This window comes from Magallana gigas, chromosome 1 (assembly GCF_963853765.1).
Source record: "Magallana gigas chromosome 1, xbMagGiga1.1, whole genome shotgun sequence".
Classification (NCBI taxonomy): Eukaryota; Metazoa; Mollusca; class Bivalvia; order Ostreida; family Ostreidae; genus Magallana; species Magallana gigas.
The window spans coordinates 15,799,079-15,822,581 of NC_088853.1; the positions used below are offsets into that span (position 1 = coordinate 15,799,079).

A 23,503-nucleotide genomic window follows, 5' to 3' on the forward strand; every position below is an offset into this window, starting at 1 on the left:
AAAGGTATTCGACAGGTTTTGCTATTACACATCATACGTTTTTACCTAATCCATCGAGGTGTTCCGATTGGAGTCGCCAGGCGTTCTTGTTCAGACCTTATTCTGCCCTTTATATTTTGTAGGCCTATGCTTGTCAGAAAACAGTTACGCTTGCATCCTTTGTTGAACAGAGCACCGTGATGGAGCAAAAGAACCAAAGTTTGATTACAGAGACAACTGGTAATTAAATATTAGATGATTATTTTTTAAAATGAAAATGAAAGTTGAACATTCTATGAAATTTCTATATGCCTTTCTTTTATTACAAGCAAGGGTTCTGGTTTGCTATTTTAGATACAAATGAAGATTTTATTGGCATTGCACTTCCTGTTGTCAAAGTCTAGTTAGCAACTGGTAAAATCTCGTAATTTTTAGACGGGGTCACGTGACCCCGTCTATTAGTTTACTGTCAGCCGAAGTCTCAAACCGGAAGGCACGCGTAGAACACATGAATTGAGTGTACGCGTAAGAAAATAGTGCAGAAAGTTTTCATGCATATCACTAAATATATATTATAAAAACACGCATTAAATCTTTTCGAGTCCTCTGTGTATAAACCAAATTCTATTTAGAAAATAAACAAATAGTTTTATTGATCAAAATATTCTTAATCGGGTTCAAATGTGGAATGAGTTACGTAACTGAATGCACAGCGCCGTTGACGATTCAGTTGGTGTCCGAGCTCATTTATCAATAGAAGAGGTTGAAGGTTGAATCGAAAGTTAAGTTCCCAAACGCAATGTGCCATTTTTGAAAAGTCATGAATTTTATTTTGACAATCTTTCACTTGAACACTACTGAACTTCATGCGCAAGCCAATTAAGTTAAAATCAGGACGGATTATACACAGATGTCTTACATATTAAATAGGTGTTTCATTGGCTTGCAGTCTACTTGTGGTATGACTGCTGTTCGTCTCTAAAGGAATTTTGTACATAGAAAATAAAAACAAGTCTGAATTTGCCTACTCGTTCGTTGTCTCTTTAGTTAATTAAACTGAATTTAAATTTTGAACAATGCATTGTAAGCAAACTTTATATAGATTATACATTTTGGGTGACCAATAGATCAAATAATATACACAATCTTATCGATTGAAGAACCAAGTTAAATGTTAATGTCCATGTGTTCCGGCTTAGTTGGAATCAGGCTTGGGGTGAATTACATTGTAAAGTACTGCATTACATTACCATTACTTCATGAATTAGGGAATTAAATTATCATTACTATTACTTAATTTTCTTAATGTAATGCATCACATTACCATTACATGAGTAAAGTAATGCATTACCATTACCATTACTTTGTGAAAAGTCAATACGTTTTAAAAAAGTAATTTAAAAGCTAAATAAAGAGTTTATGTAAATGTTTCATAGATAAAACATGCTTGAACATATTTATGGTTTATGTTCACTATCAGGTTCAAATTTAATGACTTATACAAGATTGCTGTTGCACTTGTGGTTCTCAAAGTAAGGTTGGTCCCGTAACATTTACACCTAATGGCGGAGTTGCCAATCTCTGTTATTTCTGTCTCTGATTTTCGGAGAATGATTTTTAATGAAAGGAACGGTTGTATCGTAATTCGTGTAGGTGATGCACGAGTTTACACAAAAAAGTAGTAAGTGGCGAACGGATTTATTTTTACCTATTAATCTATTGATTTTGCATGAATCGCTGCAAGAAAATCGTGTCAGATAAGTCGGTTTTAAAAATCAAAATGGCGACCATGACAAACCCTTTTATTGTAAGAGTACTTATTGTAAAAAGAAATATTTCTAGCGTCAGGTGCCTGTGTTTGTCATCGGTATACAAATGTTCACTTTGTTAATTCAACAGTTTGAGAGTTTTCGGGGTTTTCATAAACCTTGTATAACGGATATCGTCCGACTTGTTGATTTTCCCTTGGACCACAAAATTGAATAAATCTAATAATTTAAATTATCTACCTTGATATAGTTGTTTTGATTTTCCCGGTTAGTGGTAATTTTTTCCTTGGGGTCTTATTTTACATAAAATACCGTTGTGTCAATTTTCTACAATAATGAAGGCCGGGATTGAGTAAAATTTAGACAAAGAATCAGACAATTGCAAAAAAGCCGAATTAACAACTAATTCAAACTCATAATTTGGGAAGCATATTCGAGGAAATCAATGACAATTACAAATTCAAACTTTCGGGACCCCGTCTTTCAGTACTCTCAGTACTTTGATTAGACTAGAGTCGGAGCTTGTTTAACGAATTATTTGATCTTTTTATTCAAATGGCTTGATTGAATTTAAATTGCTTTATACCATAGCTAAATAAACTGAGGGACGAACAAACAAACACAACCTAGTTTGACCTTTCTATAAGTTCAATAATCAAAGTCTTGAAATTCCAATCATGTTCTTACAGGAAAAGCACCATTTATAAATCAAGGTTGAAAAAAAATCTTTAAAAAAAATGAAACTCTTTAGTTGACCGAGCTCCATTCTTTCATGGTCAGCCGAAAATGATCTCATTTATAAAGAATGTTCTTGACTGAGAGAACTGCTGTTCGTAATAATATTTACGCGAAGTTCAATTCGAGCAATTAGGCGTCCCAGGCTTTTTTAAAAAAACCCGTGTCTTCTCAAGAGTTCACCGTCCCATTATTTTATCTATGTATATATCTATGTCCAGAGTCCGTCCTTTGATGAAATGTTTGACATACCTGTCATCAGTTACCTGTGTCGTACCTGAGCACACACCTTGATTAAGAGGGTTGGATGGTCACGGCCATTTTTAAAAACTTTATTTGTCTCCTTAAAAGAAGAACTCTTTGTAAAAGAATAGGACTATTTGGACTTTTCTGTAATAAAGGTTTTATTTTTATGGCAAAAAAACATATTCAAAATCTTAAAATAGCTCTTATAAGTGTTTTGTTGGGCTTCCGGCCTTCCTAAAACACTATGAACGGTTCCCATTTCGTTAAACCTTATACTGTAAATATACGTATTATGAATTCACGCTCACAGTGAAATCAGTTTTATTCCGCTGATTATAAAAATTCTATTATAAACTTATCAGATACAATGATAACTAAATATCTTCGTTATATTAAATAGGGTAGAAGAGCTGGATTAAGTATATTGAATCAAAACCACGATAAAATATATGAAATATATGGTCAACATCACATAAATGGTTTTTCGACATTTTATAACTTTCGCGAAAATAATGATATTCAAGAAGGAATAACCAGATGAAAAAAAAAACCCATCAAATTAACAGTATAATTATGATTCTGAAAGATATAAATTTAATGATAGATAAACTGTACATATGTCAGTTTAAAAATAACGATTCGTTATATTATTTTTAACACTTTTTTAGACAGACAACAATAAGTTTGATATTCTGAGCTGATATGTAATTATCATATGAAACAGACCATTCGACAAGGTATGTACAATTACTATTAGCCAGCTGCGGCCCTCCATATGAAATAGAAGCTTCTTTTGTAGTTCACGTTTATATTTCATTTCATTTTCATGTACAAATTATGGTCCAACATATTTGATTTTTTTTCAGTTTAAATTTTTTTTTCACAATATTATCGTTAGCTAAAAATGAACATTGCTTTCAAAACTTCCAATCTTCAGTTTTGCTTTAAAAATTCATATTCACCATAGCCAAAGTCAAAGAAAAATGCGGAACGTGGTGTCAAAATCATCATTGAATAAAAACATTTTTGCTCTGGAAATATGATCTCAAGAAACTAGAGAACACAAGCACAGATCGTTGTCTTTATTTTGTACATAATTAAGATAAACGATCACCACTGAATGACCCTATTCCCGGAAACCGCTCTCCGGTCGTGTTCGGTCTTCATTTATAATTGATGTTTTCTGATTTCCGAGCCCGATTCTGTGCCACTTCGTCGATGACTGAACTCAGTAATGAGATTTGTTTTGCAGTTTGAGTTACTGTTCAGCGGTTTCTTCCAGGAGTGGACAACAGACCAAAGGATAGATTGCCCTAATTGATCATTCGGCTCTGTTAATAGATAAATTAGATTTTGTTGAGAGAGAGAGAGAGAGAGAGAGAGAGAGAGAGAGAGGTCGTTTTTTAATGACTTTTGCGTTTGTATAAATTACATAGTACACAGATCAGTACAAAGATCATGTAAAATCTTACAGTCTTAATATCATATAAAAATTAAATGCCCCCTCTCTATGCTTGCATGATCTGAAAGCACTCTATCATACTGTATCATTGCAATTATAAACCAACACTAAGGGAAAACCAAATAGATATGACTCGATTATACCAAAAAGACACTTAAATCATAGAGTTCTATGGTATCGTTGGTCTCTTGGGGAACCCCTTATATTGAACCTTTTCTGAAAATTAGGTTATTTATATACACAGCTAGTGAACTTCATTCACACGTGACATTTGATAAATCAGATAATGATATCCAACAGTATCAAGTTTTCTGATCAGTAAGCATCTATGCGGCATCACTTCTCACCTAGAAATGTATGGTAACTGAATTGTGGCTGGCTGATCATATATATTTATCAAGGATCACTTGTTTTTGTCTGTCTGTCTATCTGCCCGCCTGTCCCTTTGTTCATCCGTCCGTCTGTCCGCCCGTCTGGTCGCCTGTCCGTCTGTCCTTCCGATGGTCTCTATATGTGTATATATCTCTCAAACATAACTCTTTTACCTCTCTCTCTCTCAACCTCTCTCTCTCTCTCTCTCTCTCTCTCTCTCTCTCTTTTCTTTCTTTACCTCTTTCCCTTTTTTCTAACATTTAACTAAGCAATACACAATATAGCAAAAGCGCGAGAGAAACAAATGGGCTTAAAAAACATGTGCCAAAACTTTGTCTGCAGAACGCGGTCCAAAAACCCGAATCTGTGGGTGATCCATCAAACGGGAAAGGGTTGCCATGGCGACCTGGAAGTTTGGAGGCGCTCTGGGACTGATTTATGCGACTGCATGGCGGCGAACGTTAAAAATCAATCGGTTTGTCACCTCGAGTGACTAGAGTGCTGGTCTCGTGTTCACTGTTACCATGGAAACGAAAGTCTGGAAAGTCAGATATCGGAATGCTGATGATTTCGGGGGCAGAGTCTCGGCTGAGGGTTTTTACTGTCTGATCGGTCCCTTGGGGTTAGGGGTGGATGTGTGGTGGTCCATTAAGCATGTAGACCCCCCCCCCCCCCCCCCCATTGCATTTTTCATAATGATAAGAAAGAAAAATTGAGCAAGCTTACATACGTATACCCCACACTTCCCCATTTCTTAACAATGATACACATATATAATGAATTGCAAGGCGCGCGTTAAATGCTTATAAAAATTGAAAAAGTTCATAACTTCCAAAAATCATCAGCTCAAACCTTTCCTGCCAAAGAATTTCTTTGTCTTTAATAATAGCAAAATTTTGATTTAAAAAGGGCTGAAATTATAAAAAAAAAAAATATATATAGTGGATTCGGAATTTTGCTTGCAAAGTGTTTATTACTATATTCAACACATACATGACCGAAATTCTAAGTTCTGGAAAAGGGTCGGTCTCAAAAACAATGAGTACCTTTTGTAACTTCGTTGCGTGGGGTATGATTAACTGTCAGATTAAATCAAAAGTTAACCATTCAAAACTACAATTTCGTTAATGCACAGAAAACATTGCATTCTAAGAAGTTTAGATAAATGTAATATTGTAGTGAAAACTATATTTTTCTTGAAAAGTTTAGCGATTAACTATACCGTGATATGAAAAAACGACGACTCTGTGTATTACATCCAAAAAAAAAAAAAGGAACGAAAAGATGGGGTACTATTTACTAAATACGATTATAGCCGAACAGAAGAGACAGTAATAGATAAAACGTTCGAGTGAAATACTGAGGATGTAATCATGTAGAAATCACTAGATAAATTGTTTTATCAAGCATCAAAAGATAAAATAATGCATATCGAGATAGAATTTTGCTTTAAATGTGTGTCTTCCCACAAATGTTTATTCAAAAATAAAAATTGGTGTTATGACTATTTTTTTTAAAATAGTCATAACACCAAATTTTATTTTTAAATAAACATTTGTGGGAAGACATGTGTATATTACCAGCATACTTTAATCGGATTGTATTTGAAAAGGCATTTGATTTTATTTTGTCAGTAGTGTAATTTAAAAAAAAAACATGCTGCAATTTTAACAGATTTCTTCTAAAATGTGAACTTTTATGCAAAACAGAGCCACAGGCAGAAGGACAAAAAAGTATGTTATTGTTTTTTGAACAGTTAGGAGGGGAAGGGGTGGAATAACGACACTTTTAATAGCTTATATAAGTTATTAATAACTTATCAACCATACAAATGGCTTACACAAACTTCTTGTTGACACTCGTTAACCTGTTAACTGATCTCATCGCAGTATTACCTCTATATCCGAGGAAAGCTCCAATGATGGTTGTACACGGCCATCAATCAATCCCTGACAAATGATTATGGACGCATTAACCTAACAAGCAGAAACAAATAAAAACCGTTCATTTTAACAAAAACAGAATCGAAATATTATACATACAGCAGTACGGTGGCCGAGTGGTTAAGGCGTTGGACTTAAGTTCCAATGGACGAATGTCCGCGTGGGTTCGAACCCCACCCGTACTAATTTTGTTATTCTTTAGTTGATCAAGAGCAAACAGTAGTTAGTACTGACTGAAAATTTTGTCATCCATTCGGTCTCAGTGTGAAAATATTTCAGTCAACGTTATAATGCATTGTTGAAATTTAGAACTTTTTTTTTTGTGAGAACATAAAATTTTACACAAATTCCGAGTAAACTATCGCGAATTGCCAAACATACCGTTAAGATAGCATTGACATACGGAAATAACGCGAAATTAAGTCCATATTGAAACACAATAAATTAACAATAAATAAATCAATAAATATATATACATTAACAAACAACGGTCCTTAATAACATCATACAAAAAGTAAAATAAAATGCAAGCGTTTCAAAACTGAAACAGAAATTATATTTGTTATATATATATATATATATATATATATAGATAGTAGTCCGATTTATTAAGACAAATGAAAGTAGACCATCTGTTCTAATTGTTGGGGATTAACAAATCAATAACAGTGCCAAGCAAAAAACACTTACATAAAATCTGTGTAAATCGGTTAATTAAATTAACCCAGGATAATCGAGTCTTATGATCTAATTTATAGGAAAAACGAAGTAATGACATACCATTTGGGCTTTATTTAGTATTCTAGCATGACCTCTTGAGATCTGAGAGAGCTGTCATTATTAAAATCCAATGCATTACACTTCAATTCATTTATTTCAATCTCAACAACATTGCACAATGGTACAGAGAGATTATAATGATACAATATGTGGTATTTGTTACTAATTAACAATGCATGCGTAAGCGAGAGAGAGAGAGAGAGAGAGAGAGAGAGAGAGAGAGAGAGAGAGAGAGAGAGAGAGAGAGAGAGAGAGAGAGAAAACCCCAAACAAAACACTGACAAAACGGGAGACTAATAATACATAATTTGTACATGTATGATACTGTTTGATTTTTTTTCCAAATTTCAGTTAACTTGAAGGAATCTACCATAACCTTAAAATCATAGATGTGACTTTAGCATAAAACTACACAATTTAGTATGTAAAAATCCAAATATTCTAGGATTAAGCTTTTAATATTTCCGTATATCATTATTCAGAGCTCATCGCCTCAAAGAGATACTAGTAGATATGTATATGTTGTTTAAAAATGACCATGACCATCCATCTTTCTTAAAATCATAGCATATTTAATTTTATACTCTATTTTTTTCTCTCTCAATATTTCAATGTATGTTTCCAGGTATATTCAGCTAGTAGGGTCTTTTTCGTAATGATAGGAATCCACTTTTTCAGATTTAATTCATTAACATGCATATATGCGTAATCACAAAAAGTTATCACCGTTTATTACTAATAACAGTTGGATTGCAATACTATTTTTTATATCTACATGTAGATGCATGGACGTAGTGCAAAGGATTCAAAAGATATTGGCCTGACTAATGCTGTAGAGTGAGAAAAAAAATGGATTTATAGTTTTTGAGAGAGAAACAAAAATTGTTTCGTTTAAAAGGGAGAAGATGATAGAGATGTGAATATAATTACATACACCAAGCTGACACCATCTTGTTTTAAAGCATTAAATACGAAATATACATTTTTTATCGACCAATTTAGATCACCTTGAAAATATAAAAACAAAGAAAAAATTACAAGAACCTTAAACATACGATATTTAATAAATACAGTACGGTGGCCGAGTGGTTAAGGCGTTGGACTTAAGTTCCAATGGACGAATGTCCGCGTGGGTTCGAACCCCACCCGTACTATCTATATTTCTTTTTTATTATTAAACGAAGAATTAGTTAGTCAGATTATTGGACATTAATAACTCATCATCTCCACCCTTTTCACTATCCATGGATTTGTTCACCAAAAATGATAACTTAGTAAAGAGAAGAAAAAAACCCAAATGAAACGCATGAAAATGTTAAATATCTTTCTACATCTACTTCTTTTTTATGGTCTAGAACAGTATAAAAAACCAAAGCTATCCAGCATTTTGAATTGAAATGAATATATGAAAGTGGTAGAACTGAATATTAGACAGTTTTTACAGTGTTCTAAATTTTCTTTTCGTGCAGTTAGAGTGATCTGCCCTTTGATAATAGAATAAACTACAGTACATGTAATGTATGTAATTGTAACACGGCACGCAATAATTGAAATTAATCCATCAAGTAAGACTATAGATAGAGTTCTTGTATACATGCGCGAATCCAGAATATCTTTTTTTCCAGGGAGGGGGGATCGGTAGATAATTTTTTCCGGGGGGTGGGGCAATGCCTATTCTTGTGAATTTTACAATTTGAATTAAACAGATCTGAATTTTCCAGGGGAAGGGGAAATCGTTGACATATCTATATAGCATTGCTTTTTATACAGTATATCAATATCCATGCATTTTGATAAATTAACAGTATATTTTGAAAAGCAAAGTTACTGTGATGCTTAAGATGCATATGCAATACTAACAGTCCATGCACAGATATTAATAAATCACCATTATATGTCCGTATTACACAAAATCAATAAAAAAGTGCATATATATACGACAATTATATACATTTGAGGCTTTGATAAACACCCAACTGTATACTGTATGCATAATTAATATTGAACATAATCATTGTCGTGAAACTTGATTGTAAATAAGACCTTAACGCTACATGAAGCATGTCATATTTGCACATTGTACAGCGCTTTTAAATTCTTTGCCCCCTCAAATGTTACTTTTAAAGACCCGAGTAGCCATTGCCATTTTTATGGTAAACTATCGTCTTATATGAGAGTTGTGAGTAAAACTTAAAGAGAATATTCAAATAAGATTAATCTTTTAAGCTTTAAAAGATATTTAGGCTGATATTTATAACATAACGCTAATACAATATTTTTCAAAAATTTCAAAACGACCAGAGACTGATATGAAAATACTGATCATCGAGCCTGATTAAACAATTTATTTATTCATATCTAGAAGTAAAAAACAGTAGCTTAATTCTCTCTAACCTCCCTAAAACCAGCCGCAATATTTATCGACTGCGTTTTACGACAACCTCCTTTGATTTTATCTGGATGTTTACGACTTGCCGTAAAGCGGTCGATATAAACGAGGTATCGAGGGGTCTGTAATTTGAAGACTCTAGATGCTCACTTTGGCATATTTACCACTCAATCTTGCAAATATTGATCATAAAGTCCGCGAATATGTTTCGTGTAAATGTAGAGGAATTTTTCTTGTCTCTAAGGAGATTGGAATTGTTACACTCAGAGATATAGAATTGGGGGAGATCAACATTTTTATTTTTACCAGAACTCGTGGGACGAGAACGGAACGAGATCTAGGCAGTGGTTTAATGCAAAGGCTTTTGACCACATTTAAATATCATAGAATATTATTGTTCTGAGAGAGAGAAAGAGAGAGAGTTCCAAAGCTGTTATCTATTTCACTGGCGTCGGAAGTAAATTAAAAGTGGGGGGGCTAGACTGGTCCTCAGAAATATTGAGAGAAAAAAACCTAATTCCCAAAATCATGAAAATCCTAATCCGGGGGGGGGGGGGGGGGGGGAGTCCTATAGTTCCAATAAAAAAATCTTACCTACCACATTTTTTTTAAACCTACGAAATTCCTAATCGGGGGGGGGGGGGGGGGGGGGGGCTAGTATGCCTTTGACTCCAACTTCTATCTTTCAAACGTACATTACGGAACAATTATGTTTCCTGCGAAAAAAAGGGGGGGCTGAACCCTCTATTCTGCTATATGCCTAATGGGTAGGTCTAACTTAGCAAACAAAATGGGGGGGGGGGGGGGCTAAGCCCCCCCCCCCCCCCCCCCCCACAAACCCGGTTCCGACGCCTTTGTATTTGAAGTGTGTATAAATAAGTTACTTGTTATTTTCAGTCAGTACATTGCAATTAAGGAACAGCCAATTCTTCCATATATGGATCATGCTCCGGTGCACGACTGACACCTTACTTGAAGTCCGGGGTTAGTTCGTGCATTCCTTTCTCCCAATGACAATAAACTTTATTCTCATAACTGAAGTTGCAGTGCAGAGATAATACTAATGTACATGTATGTAAAAATTATATAATAGAATTGGTACAAGCATGATGTAGTGTGTGGCCAAAGTGCTATCGATTATGAAATATTTCTCGCAAAGCCAGACTTATAAGTATAAACACAATGTAAGCATCATTTTGAGTTGGTTTTTTAATCAAATGTTGACAATTAGAAAACTAAACAGCGCCCAATAAGGAGAAACGATTTTGAAAAAAAGGTTTTTAAAAGGCAAGCATACAGAGACAAAATAATTCAATTTTGTTAGTAGCTGTATGAATACAATCGAATTTCTGCATGAAAAAACATGCAAGAAAATAAAACATATACATATATTGAGCTATTCAGCTATTTAAATTGTCATCGAGGTGGGAAAATCATCTCCAAAAAAAAATTTCACTTGAAATTCTCTTTAAAAATTAACCATCATCACTGATTATTTTTACTTTGTTATCTTGAACATGAGAAATATTAAGGTGGCTGAATGCTCAACAAATTCCCAATTAGATCTACCTAAAAATTCAAATGCCATACACTTATCATTATTTAGTTTTGAAATAATCCAAATATTTCAGGTTAAAATTTGAATTCTTTCTATTATTTCTATACATACAGAGCTCGTTTAGCTCTTTATCTCAAAAAGGTTTAATATACGTATCATTTTAAAAACAGCCATGACGTGGTTGATTTAAAAAATCCCTATTCTTGATTTTTTTTCTCAAAATCGTAGTCCTTATCCTACCATATTAAAAAGTGCGTGCGAACAATTTAAAGCAATTTGCTGATTTCAAAACGTATTTTTTTAATCATCTGTCGTATTTTAAAATTCTAGCATTATAAGGTGATATGCCAAGTGCAAAATGCGTCTTTGGTCATTTAAAGCGCGACAACTCTAATTTGAAAAGTCAGAAAGCAAGTCGCAAAATACAATGTACCTCACAGAATTAAGCATTAAGAGGCAGTAGCTTAGGCACGTTATATCCACAAAAACAATATTGTACATGTATAAAGGAAAGACATATGAAGGTTTCAATAACAAGGAAGAATGCTTGTAAATACAAAGTTCTGTAAGCGTTTGAAAACTCAAGAATTTGATAAAAAAAATTGCTGATGTTGTAAAGGAAAAGATTTTTCTTGCAAAGATATCTTAGTTTTTCAAAGAAAGGGGTACACGAAAATTAATTATGCTTCTATTTAGAGAGAATTTTTAAGAAACCATGCGCTGATCTAGAGGACCCCCCCCCCCCCCCCCCGAAGAAATTCCAAGTTGTAAAATTCACATAGTAAAATTACATGTACAAAAAATAAAATAGTCTCCGGATCTTTCCTTTGCATTTTAAATCCCCCCCCCCCACCCTTTCGTCCACTTTCTGGAAAAATTTTCCGGATTCGCACAAGGGAAATTTCAGTCATGCAGTTAACCTTTGGGAAGGGGGGAAAGAAAGGGTCTAGCACCCTCCCCCGAAAGTGTAGTCTAAATTTACATTCTAATTTTCCAGTAAACGGTCTTTGGGTCCTCATCGCAATAAAAACAACTTCCCTCCCAAACTTTATCGTCCCCAAATTCTTTTTAAATCCACGTTTGATTAGACTATTGGACTAGTGACGGACTGTACCCAGTACATGCGCGGATCCAGAAAATTTTTCCAGGGGGGGTCCGAAGGATAATTGTGTTTGCCAGGGGGGGTCCGAGGCATATTTTCGCGATAATTTTACTATGTAAATTTAATAAATTTTCATTTTCCAGGGGGGGGGGGTCGGGACCCCCCCGACCCCCCCCCCCCCCCCCTCTAGATCCGCGCATGCAGTACCTTACAATGTATGTATATGTAGCATAAAGACTGAAAAGGGAAAGTGGCCCTAACTTACTGGCTCGTTCAAGGTCGTAAATTTCCCTGCCTTGTGTTTTGCTGTCGTCTGATAACGATCGTAATTACAGGGAATGTCGCCGTCTTTTGTTCAATTCCCTCGGGTGTGAGATTTACATTTAGGAGACATTCCGCACCCGACTCCATGTTTACTTTATAGACACCTTTATTTTTACATGTCGAGAACATGCCCAGAGATCTTGTGATAATTTTGACTCTGGTTGTTTTGATCTTCCAAACCTCTTGTACTTCTTATTCTGATAACTTAATACATGATGCGTTTTTTTTTATTATTATTAAATAAGTTTTTTTTTTATTACGGTTACCACCTATTTTTGTGTTACTTTGCAAATAGTTTAAATTACTGTACGTAAATTCTAATAGCACAAAAAAGTTATAATTTTGTTATCCGTAAATTAAAATCACAAACAAATTAATTCCATCGTTTAATTAACAAAATCGGCAAATCAATTAAAAACAGAAAAAACACACACCAGAAAACAACACAAGCATTTAGCTACATGTACATTTTATTGATTGAATGTGCTTGTGAGAAACGGGTGCTTTATTCCCTCCCCCTTTTTTTGTTTCTTTTGTAAAGCGCGAAAATTGATGTGTGAGTTGCATGGCCGTGACAGTAGGAAATGTAACAAAGGATACATGCATTGTGTCCTGTATTGATCAGATACCTTTGGGGTAAAATTCAAAATGTGTCAATCATTGCCAAAGTGCAATTGGAGGTGAAACAACCTCACACGCGAATTTTTTTTTTATAAGACGAGGATTCAGGTGGTATGGGACACCTCCATGCTGTGACGTATTTTGTATCGAAATAAACAATAAAATTAAGTTTTATTAAAAAAAATTGTTTATACCGAAATTGCCCCTATCAGTGTTACGCATTGGGTTAGAGAATTCATTGATGATCTTTAACTCAAGCTTGGATTCCACTGGGACTTTTAAAATTTTTACCTTTCCAAAACTTTTGAAACGTATTTTTTGGTCAAATATTATAAAATTTGAAAATTCTAAACCGGCGAAAATATCTTATTTTTAATGTCCTTTTATCCACACTAATATCGACAGATGCCCCATTCCACCTTAAATTGACTTCATTAGATCATAAGTACCATTTTCATTATTCATTGAAATAATTAATTAAGATTTATAATTGCATCTATCTATTTCCGTAATACAAATGTGCATTATGTACATGTACATTGCACATCTCTTCATTATGCTCTCTGCGAAGATGTCTCACTTGCGTCCTTGTATGTAAAAGACGCCAATTGAAAACATATGTCACATGTCTATTATAACAATAATAACAACGTAATTAGAGATTCAATTAATGACCCAAGACCGTACTGAAAATGATTAACAGATTTGTCAAAGTGTGACAAATACCCTGAAGAGTTTCATTGAACATGACGACACACTAAACTCAGCCAAGCGTGAAATGTTTAGATTCCGGTCACACAGACGCTTGAATCAACACAGGTGTACCACAGAGTACTTGAGAGCTTCTTTTTGACCGGTGTAGTAAAAATTTTACTTTACAGAGGTTGTAAAAACTTTTTATCAGTAATCTACTTTTGGAAGAAGCCCAAATGTGAAATATTCCTCGTACGGTTAAGGAGTTTAATAAAAAAAAATCGGGACATTTAATTCCTTACGGGTCACGCAATGGGTAAGTACATAAATAGTGTTCAAGATTGCAAATGATATTTAATTGTTTACATTAATAAGCACTGCTGCATACAATTTGCATTTCGTGGTTAATTCTCTCTTATATAATGCAAAACGGCTGACTCAGAGAACAGACACAGCCTAGTTAGCATTCAAAATTAATTTCAAATGTCAGGAGAAACAAAAAATGCAAATTACACGCGGGATTTCGAATTTAAGATGAACATTTTTAAAAAGATTCTACACTATAAAATATAAAATAAGTGTGAGAAACATAATTCTTAGGGGGGTCCCGAACTTTTAATATTAAACAAGGGTCGGAGCTTGAGGAATTTGATGGATTTTGTTTGTCTCCATCTAATTTCCATTTTTAAAAAGATTCAGCATAATGACATATTTACAAAACAATTAATCATTTCTGTCAGTGGATGATAATGACTTTATACTCATCACCAGGAACAAAACTAAGTTAGAAAAGGAATACATTGTATTACACACCCATACACGTGAAAAATCGTGCTCATTTAAATTCTGTGTCACTGAAATCTGCGATATGATCTTAAATCCATTAAAAGAACCTGATTTCTAAGTCTTAATCCAATTTTAACGTTAATAAGATTAACTCGCATTTATTCAAGGTTAGGAATGATTAGGCCTTTCTGATGGCAATGATGTAATATAATCGTTGAGATCGGGATTTACAGAGATTTGTTTTCCGAATGGATTATTTGAGATAGTGAGCAGTGGAGCTTGAGGATCGATGAATAGACAGCTTGAAATTGTTCATTTTTCACGCCTTTAATGTGGGCTCGTTAAATATATATATGTCTGCACGTGAAATCGATTTTAATGGTGTTCAATCATTCAAATCCCACACAGAAGTCAATACCATCAGTCAATTGGATGCACTTATATTGCACTTGTGACATGATGTATTTTGATTTATATATATTGCGGATATATTATTAGACCATTATTAGGCAATAAACTTGTATCATGAAGAATACTTAATGAACTGCAATATTAAATGCATGAAAAATTGTATAAGAATTAAAGGAAGAAAGATACCCGGTCTCTTTAAATTTACCACGTACGTTCTCTCTCTCTCTCTCTCTCTCTCTCTCTCTCTCTCTCTCTCTCTCTCTCTCTCTCTGTAACCATTCGGTCTGTCTCCCTCTCATCAAAGGCAACATGTGTACACACGTGTACCGTCCACGATGTAGAGCCAGCCTGGAGGGGGGACTAACAACAGCAAGCTAGGACATCGACCGTCTACCTGGTCACACCTGGTCACAGGTGAACGCGGATCGATAAGTCAGTAAAGTCACCCACGTGAACTAGGAGCGTGTCTTATTTTTAAACCGTTAGTTTGAATTTTCATGCGCGGATCCAGATTTTTTTGGGAAAGGAAATCTTTTTGGAGGTTTTTGTATTCTGGTAATTCTAAGTACACTGTAACTTTAGTATATGAATTTTGTAAAAAAAAAAAAAATTCAACGTGGGTGGGGGGGGGGGGGTTTGACATCCATCTGACCCCAGTATAGATTAGCGAATACTAGGTATATGATAAGTATCTCGGGCATCATTTTTTACTAATTTTGTTGAAAACTATTTTTCAAGGATATATAAACTTCGAGGGTAATGGCTTCAATCAGAAGATAACAGCCAATAGTAAAGAAATTTGTTCCCTTTTCTTTTCTGAATATTAAGTGAAATTGATTTAGAAAGGATTGGATTGTATAATATGCATATAAAGTCACCAAGGGGGTATTTTGAAATTTTGTTTTTTAAGCTATAGTGCTTTATCTTTTATCGTCACAAAGAACAAGATTTACTGATGCGTTTCCTATAATGGAGTTCTTTACATTACATTTAAAATCGGAATTCCCACGCAGGGTACCTTAAGTTGTCAAATGCAGATATCAAGCGAAAAGGAAATGTAAGTAAAAAAAAATACATAATAAGAATCAATATGTAAACGCATCGGTTCTGAGTAAAACCTCTCGAAGAAAAAAGACCCCCCCCCCCCTCCAAAAAAACCCCCAGAAGTAAAACGCATTAGTACCGCTTAGAACTGTCCTTAAAGTGAGAAAATTTAAAACAATTCAGGCCAGTGACTGGTTCGAAGATTGATACAGGCAATTCATAAAAAGGATCTTAAAATGATTACAGCATTAAAAACACACATTAAACCTATACCACCACCAGGCTAATGGATGAGGGCTTAGTGCAACAATAAAGATGGATTAAAATGGCTTCACGGAATCTTCACGAGCGAAAAAGTTTTAGGTTGTCGATCAATTAAGGAAGGAAGGAAGGGACGGGAGGGGGGGGGGTTGATGTCTTTCACGCTGTCCAGGTTATTCAAGGATCAGAGATTATGTAAAACTCTTGTGTATGAACATTTCCAGCCATGATCAATAGCTCACTCCTGATGAATAGGTTAGGTTGTTCTTAGCTATAAAAAAATAACTGAAAGTGTCAAAGTCATTAGAGGAAGCGTTTAAGGTCACAACTTTTATATTGAGAGAGAGAGAGAGAGAGAGAGAGAGAGAGAGAGAGAGAGAGAGAGCATTTCAAATACATTTACAATTGCAGCATTTTATGCGGGATTTTAACTGGTGTTTCCCAATCATACTCCAGCATATAAATCAAAATATATCTTAAAGGTGCAATATAAGATTATAAATGCACCCCATAGACAACATGAGTTAACTTTCTGGGTGCGATTTGAATGTGAAATCGATTTCACCTGCATACATAAATATAATCTATTTAAATACATGCATGTACATACAAACATCTTGATAGGTTTTAATGGCATTATTGATAAAGTGATATGTTTAAGAAATATTTTTTTGTTGGGGGAGAATAAAACAGAGGTTACTAGTGCTTTTTAATTAAAATTTATTTTCACTGTACACTTCGTAGCCCTTTAAAACTTTGAAATATTTGCATATGACAAATAACCTCGAAGAGCAATTTATTCTGATGCAGATCAATTTCGTCATGCGTGAAGTGTTAACGTACACTTAGCTATTAAACATGAATCAGGAGTAAGGTTAAAAACAAGCATCTTGACCCCTATTTGCTGTAGCTTGGTAAAAGTAAACATAAGCTGATAGCAGGTAGGGGTAGTGAGAGACACACGAGTTGTCATTCCTAATAACTTTCTCCCCCCTCTCTCTCTCTCCCTCTTTCTCTCTCTCTCTCTCTCTCTCTCTCTCTCTCTCTCTTGTCTATAAACATACATTGGATTAAGACATAGAAACGGAGAGAGAGAGAGAGAGAGAAGAGAGAGAGAAGAGAGAGATATGAACGCTAGAGACGATAAATTTATGAAATATACACATACATGTACATATAAATCATCTAAAATTTAGACTTCCCTTTTCGAGAAATCTTGATCTAGATAAACAAGAAGGTTGAGAGATATAGATAAAAAAGAGATACTTATATAGGTTATTTACAACAAGACTAACTATATATTTTATTGCTTTATTACAACCTAATATACTACATGTAGTAATTCAATATATCAACTAAATATTTTCCAGATCATTATCGCTTTTTTATGATGAGATAAGGGTAATATATTTGTTTTGGCCCACCTGTCATTCAGTTCAAAACATGTTTCTTTTAGATCAACCCTTCAGGGCAAGCAAACTTAATTGTAGTTACATCATTTTAAAATATGCAATACAGTTACATGATAAGTATAATTGACCGAGGAATTTGTGCACATCTTTTTATTTCATAAACTGACGTCTTGCACATTTTGAATGCAATTTTTGTAAATAGAGGGTTTTTTTCACGATAATAAATGATTTGTCATATTTAAGGATTCTGTAGAACTGACCAAATGTTCAGTAATTAAAGTGTGTGTAGAGAAATAAAATAATCTTATTTCCTCTCAATTTCAGCTTGTCCTGATATAAAACCCGAATCCGATCCTGATTTTATTCTTAGCAGTTACAACGCGAGCGCTGGAACGCAAGTTCTGATTGGCTGCAAGAAATTCGGCTACCGATTGGAAGGACCCCACAATGTCACGTGTTTTTCAAACCAAACATGGTCTGACAACCTCACGGAACTGGAGTGTAAATGTAAGTCAATATCATGGTTCTTGTTGATTCCATCTTGGTCAGTTATCCAACTCTTTAAATTAACTCCCTCAAAATGTTTTCTATATTAAATTATTGTAAGCAAAACCAAACTTTTTTTTCGAATTTATTAACTTCCATCTTTCGAAATGTTCAATTTAATGCTTCAAACAAATCCCTCGTAAGATATTGAGAAAACTTTCAAACTTTTGTTTTAAGCTCACCTGAGCTGAAAGCTCAAGTGAGCTATTCTGATCACATTTTGTCTGTCGTCCGTCTGTCCGTCTGTCCGTAAACTTTTCACATTTTCAACATCTTCTCAAGAACTACTGGGCCAATTTCAACCCAATTTGGCACAAATCATCCTTAGGCAACGGAGATTCAAAGTTGTGAAAAATAAGGGTCACATCCGTTTTCAAGGTGAGATAATTAGAAATCCTCAGGTAGTGTAGTTTTAAAATTGTGAAATTCATGACCCCCGGGGGTAGGATGGGGCCACAATGGGGGGTCGAAGTTTTACATAGGAATATATAGAGTAAATCTTTAAAAGTCTTCTTCTCAGTCACTAATCAGCCAGAAAAGCTGAAACTTGTGTGGAAGCATCCTCAGGTAGTGTAGATTCAAAGTTGTGAAATTCATGACCTCCGGGGGTAGGGTGGGGCCACAATAGGGGGTCGACGTTTTACTTAGGAATATATAGAGTAAATCTTTAAAAATCTTCTTCTCAGAAACTAATCAGCCAGGAAAGCTGAAACTTGTGTGGAAGCATCCTCAGGTAGTGTAGATTCAAAGTTGTGAAATTCATGACCCCTGGATGTAGGGTGGGGCCACAACGGGGGTCGAAGTTTTACATAGGAATATATAGAGTAAATCTTTAATAATCTTCTTCTCAGAAACTAATCAGTCAGATGTTTCTTTATAATTGTTAAGACTTTGGCTCCAGGACAATTCTTCGGCCTCACAAGAAGGTTCAGAGTTTGATGTAGTTTTATATCCCTTATATAAACAATTGTTAAGGAGGTTTTTGAGAACTGCAATACTCAACATGTGATATGACTATCAAATCATCCTGTTAGAAAAGGGACTAATGATTATAAACATAAGAATATCCAGGGTAAAAAATGGAATTTATTTATACAGGATCTACGTGTATTATTGTACATTGTCCAGATTGTTTGTATTATGAGTCCATTAAGGTGATTGTATCATACCTATTGTTCCTCAGGTGAGCGATGTGGCCCATGGGCCTCTTGTTATTTTACCTGTATCGAGGTTTGTTTTTAAAATAAAAACTAGAAATATGGTATTGAATTTGAAATTGTTTTATTATCCTGCCACTTCCTATCTTAGGGACGGGAGAACTGAACACATACGAGAAGATCGTAATAGGAACAGGAGCAGGCTGTCTAGGCTTGTTGATCTTAGGACTATTGTTTATCTGCTGTTGTTCATATATCCATAACCAGCATTTGAAAAGACGGTAAGAAAAGGGGCTTAAAGTCTGCTAATCTATATCAAAATATGTGCAGAAGAACGCGTTAAAGATCTCCAAGCCTTCATATATATCAAAATCATTAAGACGCGTTGAAGAAATGTTTGTTTTCTCACTCTTAATCGATTGACAAAATGTACCCGATTCAAGAGATGTTTATAAACAATCATATTGTATCTTAGAGCAGTTGTTTCTAATCGCTATTGCGCTACGCTGTTTGACAAAGGGAGTTTTTAAAAACACCATCTTAAGGATCAGGCTGGATGATTAACACATCAAATCTTCTTTAAACATCCGGATTTGATTTTTTTTTGCTCAACACTATTGAATAAGTAGAGAAAAAAACCCCTGTTTTTTTAGCTTAAAAATTGAGATGTTTTCGTTATATCTTTAATACAGAATTCTTCACCTTAAGAAGATTTATATTGTCTAAAACCATAATTAACCATCTAGGCCCTTTAATTCAGAAAAAAAACATTTCCCTTTTTTTTTCGTAGGCGGGCAGCAAGCCAGAGATCCTACTCTCAGTTTGATCCGCCCCAGAAAGACCAGGCTTACAGTAACGACTACATCAGACAGAGCGGACCGTACGCCGACAGAATCTCACCACAGGACAACAGCTCAATGGACGGATACAAGTAGGTCACAGGCAGGGGAAAATGTGGGTAATGTTAATTTGATCCGATAGATATACATCCAGTGCATTCTATATTATGCAATAAAGAAAATATCAGTCTGAAAATTTCAATGATTATCTTAAAATATCAAGTTATTTCATCCTCTGTCTTACAATAAATACTCATAAAAAGTGAATCCATTTACTAACAACGAACAGACTAAGACTAACTAAATGAGCATAATATATCGTTAATCTTAGTCTGTTCGTTGCTATGTCGTTGAAAAGGCTAGGAACAAAAATACCATTAATTTTCTATTTTTTGAAAGTTACATATTTGTTTGGAAGTTTAACACAGTTCTGTGATTTTAAAGCTTGCTAAGATCATGAATACGTAATAGTTCGCAAAATTACTAGAGCGTGGATCGAACAGGCAACCTCTGCCTAACTTGCATTTCATCCATGACCACTGGGCCATGCTATGGAATTGATATGACCCGTGAGCACTCGACTAATAAATCAATACCCGTCTTCCGTTTTACAGGAGACCCCAGGGCGTCATAGACGATCCAAGTAACTACCATATATACACCGGAAGGAAAGGCGAGATGAACGGGAAGTCAGCATACAAATACGACAACCGAGCTTTCGAATCTCAAGACCAGGGTTACTATGACAACGGTCACAATAAAGATCCACCATATTGGTAAATATTTGTTGAAGAACCTCTGTTTTTGATAATTACCGACCGTCTCTAAGATTAAACTTTTGATTTTCTATGTTGATTATTTTCTGTTCCCAGAATGTCAGTTGACACGTAAACACTATCGTTACGTAAGTCGTTTACATGTTTGTTCATAACATCCCCAGAAAAGGAGGGGCGAATCAAAAGATCAATTCAAAAATATAGAATTTTTTTAGTTCAATGTTCACTACTAGTATGTGTTTAAACATATTTTATTTAGACAAGTTTTAAAATGTGTTCAAACTCCTAAACTGTTTAAAAGTATCTTTTATAATTTTTTTCATATAAATTACTAGTGAATAAAACATTGTAATTTCATCACTTTTGAAATCTATATAATAAAACCCTTGATATAATTAGTTTTACTGATAATGATTTAAAAAAAAATGGCGGGTTTTACAGTAGAACCTAAAATTTCAGGGTGAATCTAGTTTATATATTTATGTAAGTATTTTTGTGAATTTAATAGATATATTTCACTATTTGTTATGTTTTTAAATGGAAAAAAAGGCTGGCTGCAATCACACGTGTGTTTTAAAAACCTGCTTCACCAAAACGGATTTTATTCAATTACAGTGTGGGGTTTTTTTGTTTTAAAATAGACATGATTTACTACTTCATTCTTTATCAATCTTGCACATTTAACCACAATTTTTTAATAAAGATCTGTTTATTATTTCTTTTTTGTGTGTCAGCAAAACTACACCCCTGCATGCACAAATAAACATTGCTTTTGTTTGGTAATAATGAAATGCAATCATGTTTAAACACTAAAATGTATACATTTCAGCCCACCAATATAAAAAAAAAAACCCAATTCAAATTGGAGGAAATTCCAAAACTTTGACTTCACAATCTCACACTGTCTTTTTTATTAAAACACATACTGTTTATTGGGAGTTTACTTCAACTAATCCGTTCTGAGATAAGGGCTTTATCTGTCTCAGCAATGAAGAAAATTATCTTTACGGGACAAAGACGAGGGTCACAATAAGACGTAAAGATCCATGGGCGGATCTAGAGGGGGGGGGGGGGGGGGTCACGACCCCCATGGGAAAAGAAAATATGCATCGAACCCCCTCCCCTCGGCAAACACATACCGGTATATCCTTCGGACCCCCCTCCCCCCGCTGGAAAATTTTTCTGGATCCGCGCATGAGATCCAAACGTTTTCCGCGTTCTAATGCACGTTGAAATATTTGGATAGTAATAAATCATACATGTATCATATTCAACATAATCATATGGTAATAAATAAACTGTATTTGACTCATGATGTGAAATTAATTATAGATGCGAAGACTCAATTAAGTTTAATATGGAACAACACGACTAAAACCCATTACATCAAAATCGTTTAAACGTCATCCAAAAATGAACAGCTTTAAAAATAGCTAAAAGAGTAAGCCCACACAAGTTTGTTGTTCTGAACACGTTTTGGTTGATTCTAGCTTAAAAAATAGTATTGCATTAAGTAGACTGAAATACTAGATATTTCTTTGTTACGAATTCATCAGATGAATTTTACTTTCGTTTCAACAGGAATGGCCAGATACCACGCCCCCAGATCCGTGACAGCCGGAACTACTACTGACCACGTGTTCATCAAATCATCCAGCATCACAGCCATTATCACGTGATCAAAACGCAATACTGTACCAAGAGGCAATAACTTAAAGAAGCCATAATGGGTGGATTTTGTACTTTTATGTATCATCAGACGTATAGTAAACGACCATAGTGGAAGCATTAGACCTGGTCTGTCCGGAAAACATACGGATACACAACTGCACCGTGTCAAGGGGCAGGGTATCACAATGACTATAGTAAAATCGAAGTGGAGAGAGTTTGGTTGGCATCCGGATTATACAGATTCCAGGACATTTTATGATGTAATATACATGTATGGTGCTCTTATAGGGTCGGATGTCTATATATTTATCTATATCAACATCAGAGATATATCAAATTACATGGAAGCGTACATATGCATGTAAAAGTTTTATGCACGTTATACAGTAAATTTTCTACTTTGTTGAAGAATAAATATATTCAAAGACACAACGTTGACGTTTTTGCTGTGAGAGGTGGTCGTAAAAACACTCGACAAGAAAAAAAAGCTTGTTAAATTACGTAGCAAAAATTAAGAAAAAAGAAAGATGTAAATATAAACAAAAAAACAATAAAACGCTTTCTTGGATGATTAATGCGGGTTATGAAGGTGGCGATCATTGCAGAAAAAAATTAACAGAACTCGCT

General features: G+C 34.6%; 1 protein-coding gene, 1 long non-coding RNA gene and 2 other non-coding genes across 5 annotated transcripts; 3 read left to right on the forward strand and 1 right to left on the reverse strand.

Annotated features, from left to right (window-relative positions):
* Nucleotides 1-164: 164 nt before the first annotated feature.
* On the forward strand, nucleotides 165-23,296 carry LOC117687003 (uncharacterized). Of its 2 annotated transcripts, none has more exons than XM_034463017.2 (6): nucleotides 165-219; nucleotides 18,212-18,394; nucleotides 19,742-19,871; nucleotides 20,381-20,521; nucleotides 21,044-21,205; nucleotides 22,787-23,296. In XM_034463017.2, the coding sequence occupies exons 1-6, from the start codon at nucleotides 180-182 to the stop codon at nucleotides 22,836-22,838; spliced, it is 708 nt and encodes a 235-aa protein (XP_034318908.2). In that variant the 5' UTR covers nucleotides 165-179; the 3' UTR covers nucleotides 22,839-23,296. The 2 variants fall into 2 exon arrangements, with proteins under 2 accessions (XP_034318908.2, XP_034318910.2); XM_034463019.2 differs by lacking the exon at nucleotides 165-219 and adding an exon at nucleotides 14,073-14,289.
* Nucleotides 3,581-12,698, reverse strand: LOC136273164 (uncharacterized). The gene is made up of 3 exons (XR_010711382.1): nucleotides 12,601-12,698; nucleotides 6,459-6,539; nucleotides 3,581-4,060 (listed from the first exon to the last, which is right to left on the reverse strand). It is a non-coding gene; the product is annotated as an uncharacterized lncRNA (long non-coding RNA).
* Nucleotides 6,609-6,691, forward strand: Trnal-uaa (transfer RNA leucine (anticodon UAA)). Its single transcript has one exon. It is a non-coding gene; the product is annotated as a tRNA-Leu (tRNA).
* Trnal-uaa (transfer RNA leucine (anticodon UAA)) lies at nucleotides 8,358-8,440 on the forward strand. Its single transcript has one exon. It is a non-coding gene; the product is annotated as a tRNA-Leu (tRNA).
* Nucleotides 23,297-23,503: the final 207 nt, after the last annotated feature.

What these genes read in the sequence shown, in the direction of transcription:
- LOC117687003 (XM_034463017.2), top strand. Translation starts at nt 180, where the DNA reads ATGGAGCAAAAGAACCAAAGTTTGATTACAGAGACAACTG. An exon ending in TTTGATTACAGAGACAACTG is followed by an intron (nt 220 to 18,211) that starts GTAATTAAATAT and finishes TCTCAATTTCAG; the next exon opens with CTTGTCCTGATATAAAACCC. An exon ending in AGCTCAATGGACGGATACAA is followed by an intron (nt 20,522 to 21,043) that starts GTAGGTCACAGG and finishes TCCGTTTTACAG; the next exon opens with GAGACCCCAGGGCGTCATAG.